The sequence below is a fragment of the Vulpes lagopus genome, chromosome 3, assembly GCF_018345385.1.
Source record: "Vulpes lagopus strain Blue_001 chromosome 3, ASM1834538v1, whole genome shotgun sequence".
Classification (NCBI taxonomy): Eukaryota; Metazoa; Chordata; class Mammalia; order Carnivora; family Canidae; genus Vulpes; species Vulpes lagopus.
Genome location: NC_054826.1, coordinates 12,500,232 through 12,520,233, shown reverse-complemented (window position 1 = coordinate 12,520,233; position 20,002 = coordinate 12,500,232). Strand labels below are relative to the sequence as shown.

The following is a 20,002-nucleotide window of genomic DNA, read 5'->3' as shown; positions in this document are numbered from 1 at the left end:
CCTGGAAAGTGATACTATCCTTTGGCCACACATTTTATTTACATATTACTGTATATTTTAATACATCACTTATAAAAACAAAGTGGACAAAATGCCAGTAATTCAGATCACAATGACACATCTCTCGTAAGCCCTTGAGGGCAAAGGATGTGCCTTTATCCTTTTTCTCTTCCATAACTGTAGTAAACCTTGGACGAGGAGGTGCTCAATCTGTATTTATTGACTTGAACTGGAAAGAAGGACTTCCTTTTGATTGGAGCACTAATCTTTTTTTTTTGATTGGGAGCACTAATCTTTTCTTATTGAGTTAATACAGGAAACTGATTTCTGCAGTTTCAAGCAAATCCATTTTCATGTATTTTTAAACAATACCATTTGAAAACACTTCAAAGACTAAAATGATATAAAGCACATGTCAGTCATTCTGTGGGCTGGGCCCAGCCTCTAGGTTCTGATGAATAAGAATGACTCCTCCTTTCTCTTGAGTTCTAGGGAAGTGTTATTAAAAAAAAAAAAAAGAAAAGAAAAGGCTATGCTTTTTATGAAATTATCTCCCAATAAGGAAGGAATCTTTAGTCGAATGAAAAGTGATTGAAACAAAAGTAAAAGTTCTATGTCCTCAGGTGATTTAACTGTATTGGTGGTTTTATAAAAATTGTCCTTGAAATATCAGATCATTAAGTATTAAACCTAGAATGGCTTTTTGAGATCATCTGGCTAGGAAGTTCTTACTTAGAGGATAGTGGTGGGCTTTTAGGGGTCTGTGAACCCATTAAAATTGCATACATTTTTGGTATGTTTGTGCACATAGGCATTTTTCTGGGGAAGAGTCATTTTCCTTAGTTCCCAAAAGTGTCTTGACCCTGACAGAGTTTCAGAATTTATGAGTTCTGGTCCATTCTCTTAGCATTAAAGATACACAAGGAGACACAGAAATTCTGCTGGCTTACTTGAGCTTACCCTACTGAGTACTGATGACGAAGGGCTTTTCCTACTTGAGTGAGTGCTAAGGCTTTGTACTAAACAGTATTTTGTATCCGCTCATTTAATCCTTTTAACCACTGCCTTCCCATCCCCAAAGTGGCTATCCTGATTATCTCCATTCTGTAGGTGAGGAAACAGAGAGTTCAAATAACTCCCCTGCCAAGTCCCACAATGAATGAGAGACAGCAGGAAATCAGATGCAGGCATTGTGATTCCAGAGACTATACTCTTAGCAAATATAATGCACCACCCCTCAAGAGGGAATTTGCAAGGATGCCATGCGACCAATAAACTGTTTTGTGGCTTTGGCAGTTGAAATCTGGAATAGGAAAAATGGTTCTTGTTTGTTGTAAAATAAATGAAGCAGTAAGTTTTTTATAAAGTTAAACATATTGAAATTTTTTTCTTAGCATGCAATGATGTTACCTGTTTTGACCCATCATATCCGCTACCACCAATGCCTAATGCATCTAGACAAGTTGATAGGATATACTTTCCAAGATCGTTGTCTGTTACAGGTAAGAATTACTTTCCTGTACACTCGCATAATAGCAAAATAAAGTAATTCACCTTGCAGGTTACAAATGGAGCATTGAGATTCTCCATTCAGGGAGATGATGAAGATGTTTAGAAGAAACATCGCTGTCTTCATTACTCCACTCTGGTTGCTACTTCCAAACACTTTTTCTCACTTTTTTTTTTTTTTTTTGGGACACTGTCCCTAAAGAAATAGATGAAAGCTAAAATTTGCCTGTCAAACCTGAATCTCTTCTTTCAGTCTTCCCTTCTGTCAGGCTCTTCTTTCCAGATGATGACTGTTCTAATTCTCCTTCAAAAATGTGATTTTGGGGTTTCCTTTTAGAAAGGGCTTGTACCAGAGCTCTAGAAATTTGACCCTGGAGAATATAAGATGGAAAGATCAGGGCTTAAAATTTTGACTGGATAGATAGATCTCTTTTCTCTTTTATTTGAGGTGATACAAGATGGCACTTCTATGCTGAGTTTTTAAGACTAAATTTGTTTTGTTGAAATTTTAGCTGGCCATGACTCATCCGAGTCATCACTTAAATTTTGGAATGAATCCTGATCATGCCAGGAATTCTTTATCTAACTGTGGAATTCGGCAGCCCAAATATGGAGATAGAAAAGTTCATCACATGCACATGAGGAAAAAAGGTATGTTTGGATTCTACTCTTGTGTTTTGGCCTGTGTTCCCTATTATAAATTAAATCCCCATCAGGAATAGTTTTCTGGTGACTGTTGCATGCTCTCATTGTGTAGTGCTTTCTGACCCATACATAACAGCATTTACTTTGAGCATTATTAGAAGGATGAATGAGTTTTCTAGGAAAAGTTTTTGCTCCTATCAAGTGTTTTAAGTAACTAAGTTGACTTGTAGACATGCAAATATCAAGCCTTTTGAAGTCAAATGGGGTAAGATAGATAATTTTCTTTCTTCATATCATGGTCCTAGAATGCTTCTAATAGTATTCACTTGTTTATTTTTTAAATAGGAATTAACACCTTAATAAATATTATGTCACGCCTTGGCCAAGATGACCCAACTCCCTCAAGGTAAAGTGGCTTTTGTTAATAACAGCTTTATTGAGATATCTTTCACAAACCATATAAGTCACCTGTTTAAAGTGTACAATTCAGGGACACCTGGGTGGCTCAGTGGTTGAGCCTCTGCCTTCGGCTTAGATCATGATCCTGGGGTCCTGGAATGAATCCGGTATTGGGCTCATTGCAGGGAGCCTGCTTCTCTCTCTGCCTAAGTCTCTGCCTCTCTCTCTATGACTCTCATGAATAAATAAATAAAGTCTTTAAAAAAATAAAAATAAAGTATGCAATTCAGTGATTTTTAGAATGGTCACAAAATGGTGTGATTATGATTACTACTTAATTTTAGAATGTTTTCAGCATCCTGAAAAGAAACCCATACTCTCCATTTCCCCTGAGTCTGCCCAGGCCTCGGCAACCACTATTCTACTTTCAGTCTTTATGGATTTGCCTATTCTGAACATTTTGTATTAATGGTATCATACAATATGTGGTCCTTTGTGACTGGCTTTTTAAAATTATTGACTTATAATCATTTTTATATATTCCAGATACAATATGGTATCATAGAATATGTGGTCCTTTGTGACTTTTTAAAATTACTGATTTATAACAATTTTTATATATTCTATATATGAGTTTCTTATCAGATACAAATTTGCAAAAAATTTTTTTTCATTCTGTGGATTATTTCTTCATTCTTTTGAAACTATCCTTCAAAGCAGAAAAGTTTTGATGAAGTCCAGTTTATCTATTACATCTTGTTGTTGCTTGTGCCATTGGTGTCATGTCTAAGAAGTCATTGCCTAATGTAAAATCATAAGAGATTTACATCTTTTTAAAGAGTTCTATAGTTTTTTTTTCTCTTACATTGAGAGATTTGGTCTCTTTTGAGTTGATTTTTGTTTATGGTGTGGTATAGGGGTCCAACTGCATTCTTTGGCTGTGGATATCCAGTTGTGACTGCATCATTTGTTGAAAAGTCTAGTCATTTTCCACTACATTATCTTGGCACCTTATTGGAAATTAATTAATGGTGTATATGAGGATTATTTGAAAATTAATTAATGGTGTATATGAGGAGATTATATCTGTCAGTTCTATCCCACTGATCTGTATGTATGTCTTTATGTAGTACCACTCTGTCTTGATTACTGCAGCTTTATAGTAAGTTTTGAAAATAAGAAATGCAAGATCTCCAGCTTATTTTTTTTTCAAGATTATTTTGGCTATTTTGGATCCATTACATTTCCATGTGAAATTTTGGATTAGTTTGTCAGTTTTTGCAAAGAAGCCAGCTGGGATTTTGATAGGGATTATGTTCAATCTGCAAATCAGTTCGTGAATGATTGCCATTTTAATACTAAGTTTCTGATGAAACTTCTCATTTGTTAGCTCTAATAGTTTTATAGTTTTTTTAGTGGATTTCTTAGGATATTGTTTGTGTATGTGATCATATCACCTACAAATAGAGATAGTTTTACTTTTTCCTTTCCAGGCTGGATGCATTTTATTTGATTCTCTTAACATAGTTGCCCTGGCTAGAGCTTCCAGTATAATACTGAATAGAAGAATAGATCTTTGTCATACTAAATAGAAGAATAGATCTTTGTCATCTTCCTAAAATTTTTAGGGGAAAGCATTCTTTCGCACTGAGAATGATACTAGCTGTGGATTTTTCATAGATGTCCTTTATCAAGTTGAGGCAGTTCCCTTCTGTTCCTGGTTTGCTGAATATTTTTATTATGAAAATGTGTGGAATTTTGTTAAATGCTTTTCTGGGGGGCATCTATGGAGATGATCATCTGCTTTTTACAGTTTATTCTACCCATACGGTATATTATGTTCATTGGTTTTTGGATGTTGAACCAACCTTGCTTTTCTGGGATTCATCTCACTTGGTATGGCATATAATCCTTTTTATATGCTATGAACTCAGTCTGCTAGTATTGTGTTGGGATTTTTGTGTCTATATTCGTAAGAGTTTACTGGTCTGTAGTTTTCCTTTTCTGTGATGTTTTGTATGGTTTTACTATTAGGATAACACTGGCCTTCTATAATGGGTTGGAGATACCCTCATATACTAACATTCTTATTTTTGTGTGGCCTTGAGCCACTGAAGAATCTGGGAAGGAAGTGGACTGGGTCTGAACTCATTAACCCCCATGGAAAACTGAAGGAAAGCAAAATGCCTAATGGCTGATGAAGCTCTGATGTCGCTCTCAGGAGGCTTTTCTGTGTGTGAAACACAGCAGGTTATATTCTGGAAGCCAGTAGAGATCACTTGAGGGCAGATTTATTTTTCAAACAAGCCATTGAGAAGTTGAATAGCCAGGCTTGTCCCTCTTGGGTTCCAGGGGTTAGATTGATTAAAGGTGAGTAGAGCAGGGTTAGAAATGACAGAGTTGACAGTTGCTATCGCTCATAACTGGTCTCCACAGCCAAGAGAATGACCAGCCATAGCCAGCATAGCTTCCTTTTCTACCTTTTTTTTTTCATCTGTCACTTTCTTTTTAAATTGGCTTGCCTTGAGTTGCTCTTTTGAAATTATCATAGGCCATACTATCTTCCTCTTCAATCAAGAGGTAAAAAGAAAGGCAGGATGAAACTTTAAAATTCCTGTTTGAAGATGATCATACGCCTTACTATGGTATTCTGTGAGAGTCTAAGATCAGAAAAGAACTGTCTAATTAAAAGAGCCCTTAATCACACCCTCAGGGATAGTGTGGCCATGATTTCATTTTACCCTGCTATATTGTAGAGTCTCCAGATGACCAGTTCTGTATTTTAATAAGTGAAACCCTGAGTTTCCTGCAGCCCCGTTAGCAAGGCTACACATGCCCTACACGTGTACTTTTCAGTGATGAAGGCATGAACTTAAATTATCTTTGTCTCATCTATCCCAGCCCTAGTTGTTGGTATATAATTGTCTTTTGATAGTGTTGTTCACATGTCCTGATTTAGGTTTCCTTTTGCTCTGTCACAAAGAAATGGCTTTCTCACTGTGGCAGAAGGAATTGTATCTGAGAAGCTGTATTTTTGAATTCACCATGTTGAAAACGATAGAGAATAAACAAATATCTCTTGTCCTTTGCTGCTTGTGGTGAGAGCCTCTTGCCACGTATGTACCTGATTTAAAATTGCTGATGGCAGAGTTGAGCCCAAGTTTCTGTTTAGGAAGAGCCTCCTCGTTTCTCCGGTGGCTAGATCTGCTGTGGTTTGCTGCTGTCCGGCAGTCAGTCCCAGCTGTGCACAGCTGTGGGAGCTGTACTTAGGAATCTTCATACAAATGTAATTCAACAGAATGTTTATCTAGTACCTTTTGAGTTCGAGGCAGTTTGTAGGTATTTTAGACGAATTTAAAGCAAGTAAGACAAAACTCCCACTCACCAAGAGGTGTGACTACCTCAGGTGAGATAAGAGTGCTACAAACATAAATAACTTCTTGAAGGTCAAAAACAACACATGCAGAGTCTGCTGTGGGGCTGAGGATAGCCCTGGTGGTTGTTTAGGGATTATAGGTCAGTTTTATGTTGTGCACTTCAATAATTGAGTTCACTTGAAATGATTTGCCCTCTCCCTTCTTTGTTTGCTATGACAAAATGGGATGCAGTTGTCCCTGCTCCTTGGAAGTGTTTGTAGATCTTTGAAGCAAACACTATCCAATTGCAAGTGTCAGTGGTTATATCTCTTCTCAAGCAGCTTGCTCAGAACTTCAGGCTTGAGGAAGAAATGAGAGTGAGCTTCTCATGGTAGTGGGGACGTGGAGGAGCTAGGCAGGCAAGAGAGAGGGTTGAGGGGAGGGGCTCTTGATCGAATTCTTTTCCTGGTCCTTCTGGAAGCCACTCCTCCCAGCCCTGCCCATCTGCACTGCAGTTAGTGACCACATTTTGCCAGTTCTACCCTCACAATGCCTCTGCAAGTAAGTCATCTTGCTATTTCTGAAGACTCGATTCTAGTTGTTAGCTGTAACCTGCTTGAAAGCTTTCAGTGATGTCTCATCTACTGGATAAGTCTGAACATCCCCATCTGAACCCAGCAACCGTGACCTGGCCCCAGGCCGCTTTCCTGGGCACATTTTTCTTTTCCCTGTGATGCTTACACTCCAGTAAGACTGAGGCACTCATTGTGCAATCAGGCATACTCTTTTCCTTCCTCCAACGTCAATAGGCATTGTACAGCTCTTCCCTGGAATACCCTGGAACCCTGTTTTATGGCCTTATTTTCTTTACTATAAGCATTTTGAAGGTTTATTATCCTACTCTTGCTTTCTCTCTCTTTTTTTTTAAATTTCCTTTTATTTTATGCAGATAGTGCCATTTACAGAGCAGAAGCTCAGTAAATAAGTATTAAAGGAAAGAATGCCATTCATGATATTACTTTCGTCTCAGGTTATTGTTTACCTTTCCCTAGAAATAGGGAAACTTGGATGTTAAGAAGGGTCATGGTCAGAGCCAACAGCAGAGGTTTAAATAGCAGGTTAGTATCTTACTTAATCTGATTTGGCACCAGCTAGGATTTGCAGAAAGGCATGAAGTCTTCAGATAAATAAATAAAAACCTGCCAGGGGTGCCTGGGTGGCTCAGTCGTAAGCATCTTCCATTGGCTCAGGCCATGATCCCAGGATCCTGGGATGGAGCCCAAAGTCAGGCTCCCTGTTGAGCAGGGAGCCTGCTTCTCCCTCTCCTGCTTGCAGCTCCACCTGCTTGTGCTCTCTTTTTTCCTCTCTGTCAAATAAATAAATAAAATCTTTTTTTAAAAATCTATCAAAACTATAAAATAATTAACTTTAGTGATACCATCTTGCAAGAATATACCACCCATAATTTTTTAAAATGTTACTATTTAATCACATAAATCTCAGTTTTATAATCATATTTAATTTATACCATTTGCAATGAATTGTTACCACAGAAGGGTCTCTGAAGGATTAGGCTTTTGGTCGCATTCAAGTAATCCATGTATTATCAGTAAGACCTTTGGGAAAGAGGGACTAGAAGACTGGTAATGGAAAAATGAGCTGCCTTGTTTTGTGTTGTTTTTTGATTGGTTGAGTCATTGATAGACATAATGTTTAAGAATCTATTGGAACAAAAAAAAAAGAATCTATTGGATCAAAGAGAGAGAGAGAGACACATATGGACTATTATAAATGTCTCTGTTTAAAGAAATGGTAGTCACAAAGTTTCTATCAGTTGTACATAAGTGTCTTCAATTCAAGACAATAAAACATGCTTGAGTATATGTGAATTCCACTAAGTAGATTTGCTGGCCTAAATATTTCAGGTTAAATTCCAGAGATGCTTAAACTGGGATCCCTAGCTCCAGTGGGTCTCAGATATAGTAGCTCTGTGACCTCTCCTCCCACTAAATGTACAGGTAGATGTAATGAATAGAAGGAGTTCCTGAATTGGGTGGAAGGTTCAGCTGATCTCCAGCACCCCTTCTAGCTTTACTTCACCTGTCACTGGTTGAGGCCTGGAATGCAAAGGTGAGAAAATGTCCATACCCTTTCTGTAGCAGTTACCCTTAGACTCGGCCCAAGATGGTTTTCCCTGGAGTCAAGGACACCTTACAGTAATTACTATCACAGGGAGACTGTTATGTTTTATAAAGTGCTTTGAATTACTCAGACGAAATGTGCTATATAAATGTTATAGTTAATCTAGATTTCATAATGCTTTTGTTGATTTAGTTCTCAAAAACAAATGGAGTGTTTATTGCTCAGTAAACATTTCCTCTTGGAGCTTGCTAGTATTTATAAAGAGGGTGATTAAAGAATGTAGAAACAATAGAAGAGGGAACAAAAGCTTTGCTGCTACACTCAGCAGTGACTAGCAACTCACTCTGTCCTTTTTTTCCAGATAAACCATTGGATTAGGAATTGTCCAGTGTAATAATAAACTAAAGTGGTATTTAATCCCCATTTTTGTTTGTGGCTCCTTGCCAGTGTTTAGTCACAGTGTAGATACAGAAAAACATATGCTGGATATGGGCAAATTATTTATTGGATGGCAGACTCACTATTGAGTAAACCTGTTTGGAACTGTGATCTTGTATTTTAACACACTGAATAATAGTCTAACTTTGTGGTTATTAAAATCCTAGCCATAATTCTTGTCTCCCTAAAAGTTTATAAAACAAATTAAAGTGAAACTTAGGCCAGTATGACTTCATTCAAATAGTATATGACTCAAAGCAGCTATTATTCTTTGACAAGATGTCTTATTTCTTAATAAAATCATAAGATAGTCCAAATATGGTTTGTCCCCATCCCAGGTGCAGTTTCTGGCTTTCCATGTCAAGTAGATTTTCTTGTATAGTACTTTGAACTATTGGGAATAAAATAAAGTCTCTGCCATAGAAAATACTAATTTCATTTTACTGACTTTTGGAAAAGAACAGGGTAATACTAATTTCTTTCTTTTTAAAAACTCACCATTTCTTTTCTTTTTTCCCACCATCTCTCAGGTCACCAGTTTATTAGGTTTCTCGAAATTAAGTTGGCAAGCAGTCTAAGGGATTAACATGTTACCATCTTAACTAGGGCCTCTGTTCCTTGATGCACTCTCCAAGAATGATGACAGACACTTTTGGAGTTCTGGTGTATTTGACAAAAAGCAACATGCAGTATGGAATAGCTTCTAAAAGACATATTTTTTAAATATAGTGTTAGTCAAGGGCGTCTGGGTGGCTAGTAGATTATGAATTCTTCACCACAGCCATAAATGGTTCACTCTTTCTTTTCATTTTCCATTGCTGGCTATTAACTGCTTTCCAGAATGCCTTTTTCTATAAATAAAGGCCATATATTGAAATGAGCATTCAGAATCACATCTTTCTTGCTCAGATCTGTCTAGTTTTCTCCTATTATGTTTATTTCTCCTTTAAAATTCTAAAATGTGGAGGAATGTTAGGGTGGAAAAATTAACTTATGAGATATGTGAAATAATATGAAACTAAACTCAAATTACTAAGTAGATGATTTGGTAACCAAGGGTTATTTAATTTATAAATAAATATATTTTTTATTTTCCGCATATATTGAAACTATAGGGTGACTTTAGATATGGAAACTAAACTGGCACACATGAAGCAGAGAACAATAAAAGATAATACAAAATTTTGAAATAAATTGAGTGATAAAAATTTCAGTCATATGGGGACAGGGGTGTGGGCAGGCAGTGAGGGTGGGCCAGTGTTCCTGGAAGCTCTGGGAGTTAAGGCAGATCCCCAGCTGACTTTAAGAATGAACAGAATTTGGGAGAGGTAACAGAAGGGAGAAACGGGCATGTCTGCTAGAGTGCAGAGATTGGTCAACTCAGAGTTGTGAATTGCTGTTGAAAGTGGATGAATTGGGTGACCGCAGTGGAACTAGATAAAGAATGGCCTTGAAAACCAGGCAGGTTTGGACTTGATAGTCAGCTATTAAATTTTTAGAGAAGATGAGGCTCAGTGTCAGAGATATTTAAAGAAGCGCCTGGAGTCAGACGAGATCCTGCTCAGGCCCAGGCCTGTCCCTTGCTTTCTTTGCTCAGGTCCCAAGGGCTCACTTGATGAGCTCTCCTTTCCCTGGGACTTTTGTCACATCCTTTCTGGTTTCCACCTGTTGCAGTCCCCCATAGTTCGTCCACTGCTGGCCCTAAAACAGACACTCAGGTTCTTCCCATGTGCAGCTTCAGACACATGTCACATTGTAACCTGCTCTAACCAGAATCAGGTGGGTCTTCCCCACTTCACACCACTGGCCCCCCGGTGGCCTCCACAATGTCCTCAGCACTGCTGCATCAGGGCTGTCTCTGCATCTTACTCAAATCTGTCTCTTTCTTCACACTTGCTCTTGTCTTTTATCTCCTTTTCTTCCCCTCACTCCAAGCTTCCTTTGCTGGTTTCCTTTCTGCTTGACCTCAAGTGTGACCCTTCCCTGGGCTCAGTCCTGGAAGGAATTGGGAAGGCCCAGTCCTTTTCTCAGGGCTCAGCTGCGTTTTCTCCCTAGGTAGTAGTATCCAGTTCCATTACCTGAAATCCTGTCTAAACATCGACCACTCCTGAAGATTTTTTACCAGCTTTGTTCTTGCCTGTAAATATGTATTATATAAATATGTATGCTGGATATATAAATATATATACTAGATTTTTCCATCTGGTTGTTGTATGGACATTTCAAAGCGAACAGGTCTAAAATGCAAGTCCTGCTTCTGCCCAAACCTTTTCCCCTTTGATGTCTTCTCCTTCCAGTAAATGGCACCACCTTTTATCCGGCTATGGAAGCCAAACTCCAGGCACGGACCTTCATTACTTCTTTTCTCCCCTCTTCCGCCATCACCTCCCCAGCCTGAGCCTTCATCATATCTCACCGAATAGCCACAGTACCCTCCTCAGTGCTTGTCATCATTCCATGCATTCTTTGCACAGTAACCAGGGTGGCCTTTTAAAAACCTAAACCAGATCATATCACATCTCTGCCCCACCAGAGATAGTGATCTATTTTTAGCACTGAGGGAGGCTGGCTGTGCTGGACTTACTGAGAGGTGGAGAGAGGTTTTCTATGGATCACCCTCTCAAGTCATTTCAGCCTTCTACTTGGACCTGAGGACCTTAGCCTGTGAGATATGCCTTCATCATATGATGAAGGTATAAATAAAGTGTGAGGGCAGCCCGGGTGGCTCAGCGGTTTAGTGCCACCTTCAGCCCAGGGCCTGATCCTGGAGACCCAGGATTCGTGTCCCATGTCGGGCTCCCTGCATGGAGCCTGCTTCTCCCTCTGCCTGTGTCTCTGCCTCTCTCTCTCTCCCTCTCTCTCTCTCTCTCTCTCATGAATGAATAAATAAAATCTTTTAAAAATAAATAAATAAATAAAGTGTGATATGTACCTAGGAGGAAGTATTAATTTTGATGAGAGGAGTCAGGCAGGGATTCATAGAGAAGCAACATTTCATTAGACCTTTTGGCATGAATACGTTTGGCTCAGTGTCCAGGGAAGATGGTGGAAAGCTTCAGCACGGATGCCCTTTTCAGAGTACCACTCAGTCTTGGGGCAGGAGCCCAAAACATAGGTGGGAGAGGATAGCAGTGGATACTGGGACTTGAAAAAGTAGATTAGCTTCTTTTGAAGGACTTCAGAAGCTAAGTTAGGTTTAGAGTTTGGGCATTGGGAAGCTGTTCTTAGAATGTTGTACCAAATGGATTTTTCACTGTTCAGTTCTAAGTCCTTAGGAATGTATTCTCCTTTCTCTCACCTACCTGATAGCAGTGTGGAAAGATTCACGGTTGTTAGGGTGATATCTCCTTGCTTTAAATCTGATTTGGAGGGGAGGGAAGCCCCCAGGTTGGAAGGCCTGAACCACCTCCCTTACCCAGGAGGTGCCTCATATTCTGGCTAAAATGGTGGTCAGTGCTTTTCATTATGAGAAATATGGTAGGATGTTTCAATTATAAAAGGAGCTCTCATGTGTCTTTTCTTTGAGAAGAGAAGGCAGGATGTAAATATTTCCTATTTTAAGTGATCTTTTTAATTCTTCTACAGGATTAATCACAATGAAAGGTTGGAGTTCCTAGGTGATGCTGTTGTTGAATTTCTGACAAGGTAAGGAGATTTTTCTGCTGTCCCCCAAAAATTGCATTTTATAGGTAACATGTTTACTATATTACCTTCTTTATAATTAGCTAAATAAGGCATTGAAACACCATGTATTTTATCCCTTCTGTAGAGCTTGAAAGACACACGTCTTGGCTCTTGCCCTGATAACTTGTACTCACTGACACTGTAATGCACAAGATTACAAGATGAAAGGCTAGTGTCTTTGTCCTGTCAAGTTTATGTTCAAGTTGCCACAGCCACAAGAGATCAGCTTGTCTTGGTCTAGATGCTTCAGAGCTTATATTCAATTTGTAGAGAAAGGGATGATATTTTAAAATGTCATTTCATTTTCTAGGATTTGTCTTTGATTTATTTCTCCCTCTTTCCTATCTCAAGGGAAGTAAAACTTACAAGTAATTTTAATTACGAGATTTTGGTGTGTATGTATGTGTGCCTGTGTGTGTGTACATTTACACGTGTTTTCTCCCCAGAAGTATTTTTGTGTCCTTAATTTGGTAGTAGGGGTAGGAAAGTGCATTTTCTGTTTGTTTCCATACCCACATAGTTTCTCTTTTAAAGGGAGACAATACATGCTTCTCTGGGAACTGCCTTGAGCTATTTGTTTTCTCTCTGGGTCATTTCTTTTCCCCAGAGGGACAAAATGAAGCAGAGACGTAGCTCTCCAAGCCTGTCCTCACTGGACACAATAGGACTAAATAAGCTTAGCTGCCCTGATCAACAGTGGATCCTAAAAACTGGTGTGAGATTTAGAGAAGGCAGTTGCTGCTGTGGTCCAAATTGGCTTTGCATGTGGCCTTCTTCCAAATCCCCACACTTTTCCTCATCAGCCAGTTCAGTTCACTTATCCTTAGGGCACAACCAGCCACATGTGCTACTCAGTTCTGTTTCTATGCTTGTCCCTGTCCCTCTCTAAAGGACATGCCACCACTGCTGCCTGGCCCAGGCTTCTTTTCTAAGGCCACTCGTAACACAGCCCAGGCAAAGGTATTTGTTTCCAGGCCCAGTTTCTGAGTGCCACGTAGCTTTGCTCCTAGCAGTACGTGACCAACTGCTCAGGTCTTTGTTGCCAATAGATTTGTCACAGAAGTCTTCTACCAGAAGTAAATGTGAAAATAGAAGTGAATGGTGCTGTTTGGGTTTTAGCATATTCAGATATACTGTGCTTACTATTTAACTTTCAAAGACTTTTAATCAAATCTTTCAGTTTAGTTCAATTCAGCTGGTATCTGTTGTGCAGATACTATGTCCAGGTTTATTTTTATGATGAGGAGATACAGGCAGAATGTTGTGAGGATGCATATTTATTTATATGCCTTTTTTTTTTTTTTTTTTTGCAGTGTCCATTTGTACTATTTGTTTCCTAGTCTAGAAGAAGGAGGATTAGCAACTTACCGGACTGCCATTGTTCAGAATCAACACCTTGCCATGTTAGCAAAGGTATGTCAAATGTCTGATGCATTTGTAGTAAAGTCTGACATTTTCTTCTTCAGTCCACACATAATTTTGCATTTGAATAAGTAACTCTTTAGGGTGTATTAGGAGTTTAATATTTTATAGACTGGGAAGGATTTTTTTGTTTGGGTTTTAAATATTCAACCGTATTAGTTCTGTTACCTTTGTGAGTTCACCAGCAGCTAATGAACTCCGTGGTGAAGTAACTTGATAACAGAAGAGGAAAAATTTGACAGATGTGTGTGAACAGAGTTAAACATTTGGGGAAAAGAACAAGAACAGAGCCAAAGAAATGAAATATTTTATATTTTCCCTTTGTGTAATATTTCTGTATTACACTTGTCTTTAATTTACATTAATAAGCAGCATTATAGCTTTGAATAGACTATGTCTGCCCATTCATACCCACAAGAGATACTTTATAGATCTTTGAGAATCCCCAAACATCACAAATTCCAGTAATTAAGATTTAGGGTTGAGACTGTCTAACTTGCCACACTGACTTCATTTTTTGACTAAGAGAACCTTTTCTCAATTTAGATTGGTGGTAGACATTTTACTTACTAACATTATCTCATTTGGTATTCCTATCTCTGTGTGGTATCTTAGTAAGTTACAGCAAACAGAACACAGTTTGGATTGGCCATCAGATTTCCAGTCCACGCCCTTCTTGCAAACAGGGGGTGGGGGCATAGACAAATTGTGTCTTCTCCAAGTCTCTGCTTTCTCATCTGCAAAATGGAGATGGCATCAGCACCTGCCACAAAGGGTGGTTGTGAGAATCAAATGAGATTATTATTTGAGTTTTAATAATTCAGTTTATAAAGTGCTTGGCACAGTCCTTGCTTGTAGTAATCACACAAATAGGTAAATAAATTAGTAGGAGTTGGTTGTTTTTATTGCTGCTACTACCACTATTCTCATTATAAATTATTACATTTTATAGACCTGTGGGTTTACTCAATAATAGGGGAAACTGGCTCTTAAATTCCCCAACACCAGTGATTTACTGGAAAAGCTTTTTTGAGTTTTCCTTGATTTTTCATTTAGGTATTTTTTGTTTCTGTCCCCTTCATTTTGTTATAAATGTGTGAATTTGATAGAAAAGACTAGATAAAACCTAGTTGTTAATTTGATCTTGCTAAGGCATTAAGTAAGTATAGTCAAAATGGTTAATTTTAGACTCTGGTTTTTATGTTAGCAAGAGTGCATTATTTTATTTATGTAACATCATCATCATAGAAATGGCATTTAAAAATATAAATAATGATGTGTTAGCAAAGAGCTATAGGCAACAGGATGGCTCAGTTGGTTTTAGCAGCTTTACCATGAATGAAATTCCACAACTTTACCTAAAACTGCTTCAGTGTTTAGTTGATTTGATTTTCAAAATGTTTCCTAATAGGGCACATAAATGTCCATTAGAAATACTTGTGAATAAGTAGTTTTCAACCCACTCCCAATTTTTTTTTTTTTAAGATTTTATTTATTCATTCCTGAGACACACAGAGAGAAGCAGGGACATAGGCAGAGGGAGAAGCGGGCTCCCTGCAGGGAACCCAATGTGGAACTCGATCCAGGACTCTGGGATCAGGCCCTGAGCTAAAGGCAGATGCTCAACCACTGGCCCACCCAGGCCTCCCCCACTCCCAATTTTTTTTTCAGCTTAAGATATAATGGAATTGTATAATTATTTTTCAAACAGTTGTAGGGAAGATACTTACAAAGTGTTGAAAATTGCCATAATAGGAAAACAGAAACTGTTATGTGCCACATTAAGCGATACACAGAGCCCTCAGTAATTTTGGCCAATTTCTGCCTTCAGCTTTCTATGTGATCTTCCTCCACCCCAAGTACTGACATTCCCTACCATTCAACACCCATCTACTCTGGTAGAAGGCACTGGTGTCCTTGCCCTTGTTTTAGACTAGTGACTCTTAACAACCACTTGGTGACTTGGGTGGGGGAAAGGACTTGACAGAGGATTGCTGAGAATTTTTGAGGATCTAATGAAAGCTCCAGGTCACCTATCCAGACAGTGAACACTTCAACACATGTACCAGCTGAACACTACTCTCCTTTTTAAAAGTCCAACTAATGCCTACACGAAAAAGTAAAGATGTAGAACAGGAATTAGGAAAAGTTGGAAAATTCATACCTTTCCAGAATAGTTGTTTGTAATTTAAAATATGGCTTGCAGTGTATTCTCAAACAGGGCTCCAGAGATTAGCAAACAATTGGATTTTCCCAGTGAAGTTGTGAAACAGATGAAATTTACATATTCTAGCGTAAGCTCTTGCACTTAGGGATCAATTTTTTAAAAGAGGTGTTTTCTGCTATTGCATTTGTGGTAGTCAAAACTCATTTGAATATATTTTATACTCATGAATCCCTAGCAATACAGAATACTGATAGCATATACGTCTTGTTTTTATTGTCTCTTTTTCCAGTATAAATGGATACATACTGAGACACACAGTATCTTATCTGAGGACTGATGAGACTCATTGTCCTAGGTTGTTCATTGACTTGTAATTTGTTCCATATTACGTAGCATGTTCCAGTTTAGTAAGAATTTATTGAATTGAATTATAGGGTAATGGAAACAGATTTATTGCATGCTTATGCAGTGTTTGTATTTTTCACCTTTTATGGAAGGAATTATGATTTCCACTTATTCCGTCTCAGTTTTAGTTAAAAAAAAAAAATCATACTGTGTCTAGTTCTAAAAGGACTTGAATGGATTTGTATATTATAATACAGTAGGATAAGAAATAAGTAGGTACTGAACCTAGACTAAAGAAAAGATATGGTTAAGACAGGAGAGTGAAGCCAGGAGTAAAGTTACTATTCACAGATATATTCGTAAGTCCTCTACAATTTCAAGATCTTGGCCACAAATTTGGTTCTAAACTTTTCTGAGGCCAAAGAAGAAAAGGAAGCATAATTCATTACAAACAATATTCCTAGAGCCCTAAGTTAAAGCCAACCCCATTGCTCAGAAGATCTCACTGAGCCTTCAGAAAGGGAAGTCATAGGGGTGGCCCCCGTGGCGCAGCAGTTTGGCACCTCCTGCAGCCCGGGGTGTGATCCTGGAGACCCGGGATCGAGTCCCACATCGGGCTTCCTGCATGAAGCCTGCTTCTCCCTCTGCCTGTGTCTCTCTCCCTCTGCCTCTCTCTCTGCCTTCTCCCTCTGCCTCTCTCTCTCTCTCTCTTTCTCTCTGTGTGTCTCTCATGAATAAATAAATGAAATCTTTAAAAAAAAAAAAAAGATAAGTCATAGAAACCTTATAAAGGACACAGATACAAAAATAAAGGGCCACAAAAATCCTTACCAAATTAAAAGAAAAAAGATTTAGAAATGTAAGGCATTTTGAAGTCTTCTGAGGGTCCCCATTTATTCTACCATATAAAAATTTGTTTTATATATAGTACAGACATCAATGCTGTGTAACTCAGGAGTCTAAAGAGGTCAACTTTGGGTTGGGTTTGTGTCTCTCTAGTCATGTTGGGTAAACCCAAAGGCCCATTTTCTTATAGCATAGTCTTTTTCCAGCTTGGACTAGTGCTTAGTCTGAACCTGGATTTAGACTCAGATCTGATCAGTTCTGAACCATCAAGAGTTGAAACATCAAAGTTCATCGAAACCTACTTGGGGAAAGGTTGAAGTTAGTCAAATATGAACCATATGTAAGGGCTCCTGATGAATGGTAAGCTAAACTCTTAATAAACTGACACAAGGCCAATTAATTTGCAACCATTACTCCTTATCCCCAGGAGATGTTGAATTGTTACAGGTATGACTTTGCCAAATTCTTACTTAGTCCATTTTGAATTTTGTAGAAACTTGAACTGGATCGATTTATGCTTTATGCTCATGGACCTGACCTTTGTAGAGAATCAGACCTTCGACATGCAATGGCTAATTGTTTTGAAGCATTAATAGGTAATTCCTCTTTTTATAATCTGTTTCTTGCACGTTTAAAATGTTGGGAGAGCATATAAAATTCAGTGTGGAGACTTGGGACAAAATTACTTGTTTCCAAAGCATGTGAAGTCCCTAGTATAACACTAACTTTGTTGTATTGTGGTTAGTGTAGCTCTTGCAGAGCCTGCGGTCTATGCTTTCTTTCCTTGCATTCCTAATGCCTGAATTGGTGTCTGATGTCATGTGCGTGCATAGTTAGTATATAGTGAATTGAACTGAAGTGAGTTAATCTGTAGGTTTCTTTCCAGATTCAATTCAGGATCACATGCATAAATAAACAGTACATAGGTTGGTGATGAGGCCCCACTATTGTTTTTTATCACAATTTAATCTGTTTACAGGATTTTCTGATTTAAGCATCTTGAAAACACTGCGTTTTTTAAATCCCAGGGCTTGAGTCTTTATGACTACAACTTATTCACTTGAAGCAAGACTGATGCAGGCACTTTACTTCCTCAGTTTCTTTTTTACTGTAACCAGAATATAGTTAGCTGTTGGTACAAGAAAGTTATGAAGAGTTAATTAGCTGGTGATTGCAAGTATGCTTTACAATGAAATGTTACAGTAGATTGACAATTCCTTGATTTTTTTTTCAGGTAAATGATTGAGTACATTTTATTTTTCAAAGGCCTTTGTACTTCCTTATCAATTTTTCCTTCTTCCTTTGAAAATGAATATAAAAGCATCCCATTATAGTTTTGTGCTGATGATGGTAACAAGAGAATGTTTAATAATTATTATCCACAGTCTTTTCACAGCTATGTCTATTTTGCACAAATATGTCTATTTTCAGAGAATTTGTCACATGGAATTACTGTGCTCTGTACACATAATAATTTTGACAGTGTTATGGTTGGCTCCCAAGCCAGGCAGACATGATTCAGTACCTTTTTGCTTTATTTATTAGTACTGTGTCTTCACCAAATTATTGAGTCTCTTTGAGCCTCAGTTTCCCCATTGATGACATGGAGATAGTGTCACTTATCTCACAGAATTGTTGTAAAAAATCTTAATACCCAATCCTGGCAGCATCTAACTCCAAGTTCCATTTCCTCAAACCCTTCTCCAAATAACCTACAGGCCCAAATCCTATAAATCTTCTGTAGTATTCTCTTACTGAGGTGCTGGTGAAGGTAAAGATAAGAATGTGAAAATGCTTTGTGCTGTGCCTAGGGCATGAATGGCCCCCAAACCATGGCTTCTACTACTATCATTATCATTATTATTAGTGTTATTATAACTACAACTATTGATAAATAACGTATTCATCAAAAACCCTGGTGACTAAGTATCTTAATATTTTACACTAAAATGCCTTTCTGAAGACAGATATACAAATATGATTTCAAAAATACATGACTACCTTACTCTAGAGTTATTTGATACCCAATTAAAATGTTATTTGATTGGATACCCAATTTAAATGTTAAATAGTTATTTGCAAAAAGCCTTCATTGATTTGAACTCATGTTTTATCAGGTTTTTTATGGAATTATAACTATACATAGAAACATAAACTATACATAGAAAGCAAAATAAAATAAAACCTAACATGCTCATAAAGCCAGTGTTTGTGCCTAGTTCCCTTAGGAAGTTCATAACCATACCCCATATGGTAGTTCATATTAGGCCTCTTTTTACTTTAAATATTGGGTTTTGATTTTAGTAAACTGAATCTCATATTTCAGTCTAATTTGTAATACAAATCCTAGCTAAAAGAGGGGAAATGCTACCTTTAGAACAATTGCTTCTGGTCTTGTCGATTTTTTTTTTTTTTTCTGTGAGTGGGTTTTGGCTTGCCTTTTTTGCTTTTTATAGAGATATGTAATTTTCTCTGAATATTAATACAGTCTTCCTTTTGGCTTTCTATTCCTTTTATCTAGGAGCTGTTTACTTGGAGGGAAGCCTGGAGGAAGCCAAACAGTTATTTGGACGCTTACTCTTTAATGATCCGGTATTTATCTTGAATCATTTGCTTTTTCTTAGTTATATTTCATTACAGAAGATTTTATATTAATTAGTGACAGTGTTTAAAGAGCGTGCAGGAGAAACAAAGTGCCCGAATCTGCCATAGATGGTAGACTTCAAGTACATCAGAATAGCTTACTCAACTCTGTTGCAAATGGGAAAGTACTGTGGACACTTACATGAGGGGCTTGTCTTCTACCTAAAACCCTGTCTCTCTTCATGGCCACTTACAAATTCAGTATGAATACTTTGCTTTAATTTGAAGTATCTTGAAGTTAATTATGATTTTCTGTTTTATAATCATTGGGTACCTACCCCAAGCAGGCTAATATCGCCTTTTGGCTTTTCTGTTTATGATTTATCTTTATGTAAATTATGTAGACTAGATAAATGTATATTTATTTTAGAAAGTCAGTTCATAGGGAGTTTCTGATAGGGCCATG

General features: G+C 37.8%; 1 protein-coding gene across 4 annotated transcripts in view; it reads left to right on the top strand.

Moving 5' to 3' along the window:
• Positions 1–20,002, top strand: part of DROSHA (drosha ribonuclease III) — a 119,080-nt gene that overhangs the window by 71,182 nt on the left and 27,896 nt on the right. For all 4 annotated transcript variants that reach the window (XM_041749468.1, XM_041749469.1, XM_041749467.1 and 1 more), the window contains 7 exons: positions 1,395–1,502; positions 2,022–2,160; positions 2,500–2,560; positions 12,075–12,134; positions 13,487–13,586; positions 17,447–17,549; positions 19,475–19,545. In XM_041749468.1, coding sequence (XP_041605402.1) covers positions 1,395–1,502; positions 2,022–2,160; positions 2,500–2,560; positions 12,075–12,134; positions 13,487–13,586; positions 17,447–17,549; positions 19,475–19,545 — 642 coding nt within the window. The remainder of the gene's footprint in view (positions 1–1,394; positions 1,503–2,021; positions 2,161–2,499; positions 2,561–12,074; positions 12,135–13,486; positions 13,587–17,446; positions 17,550–19,474; positions 19,546–20,002) is intronic.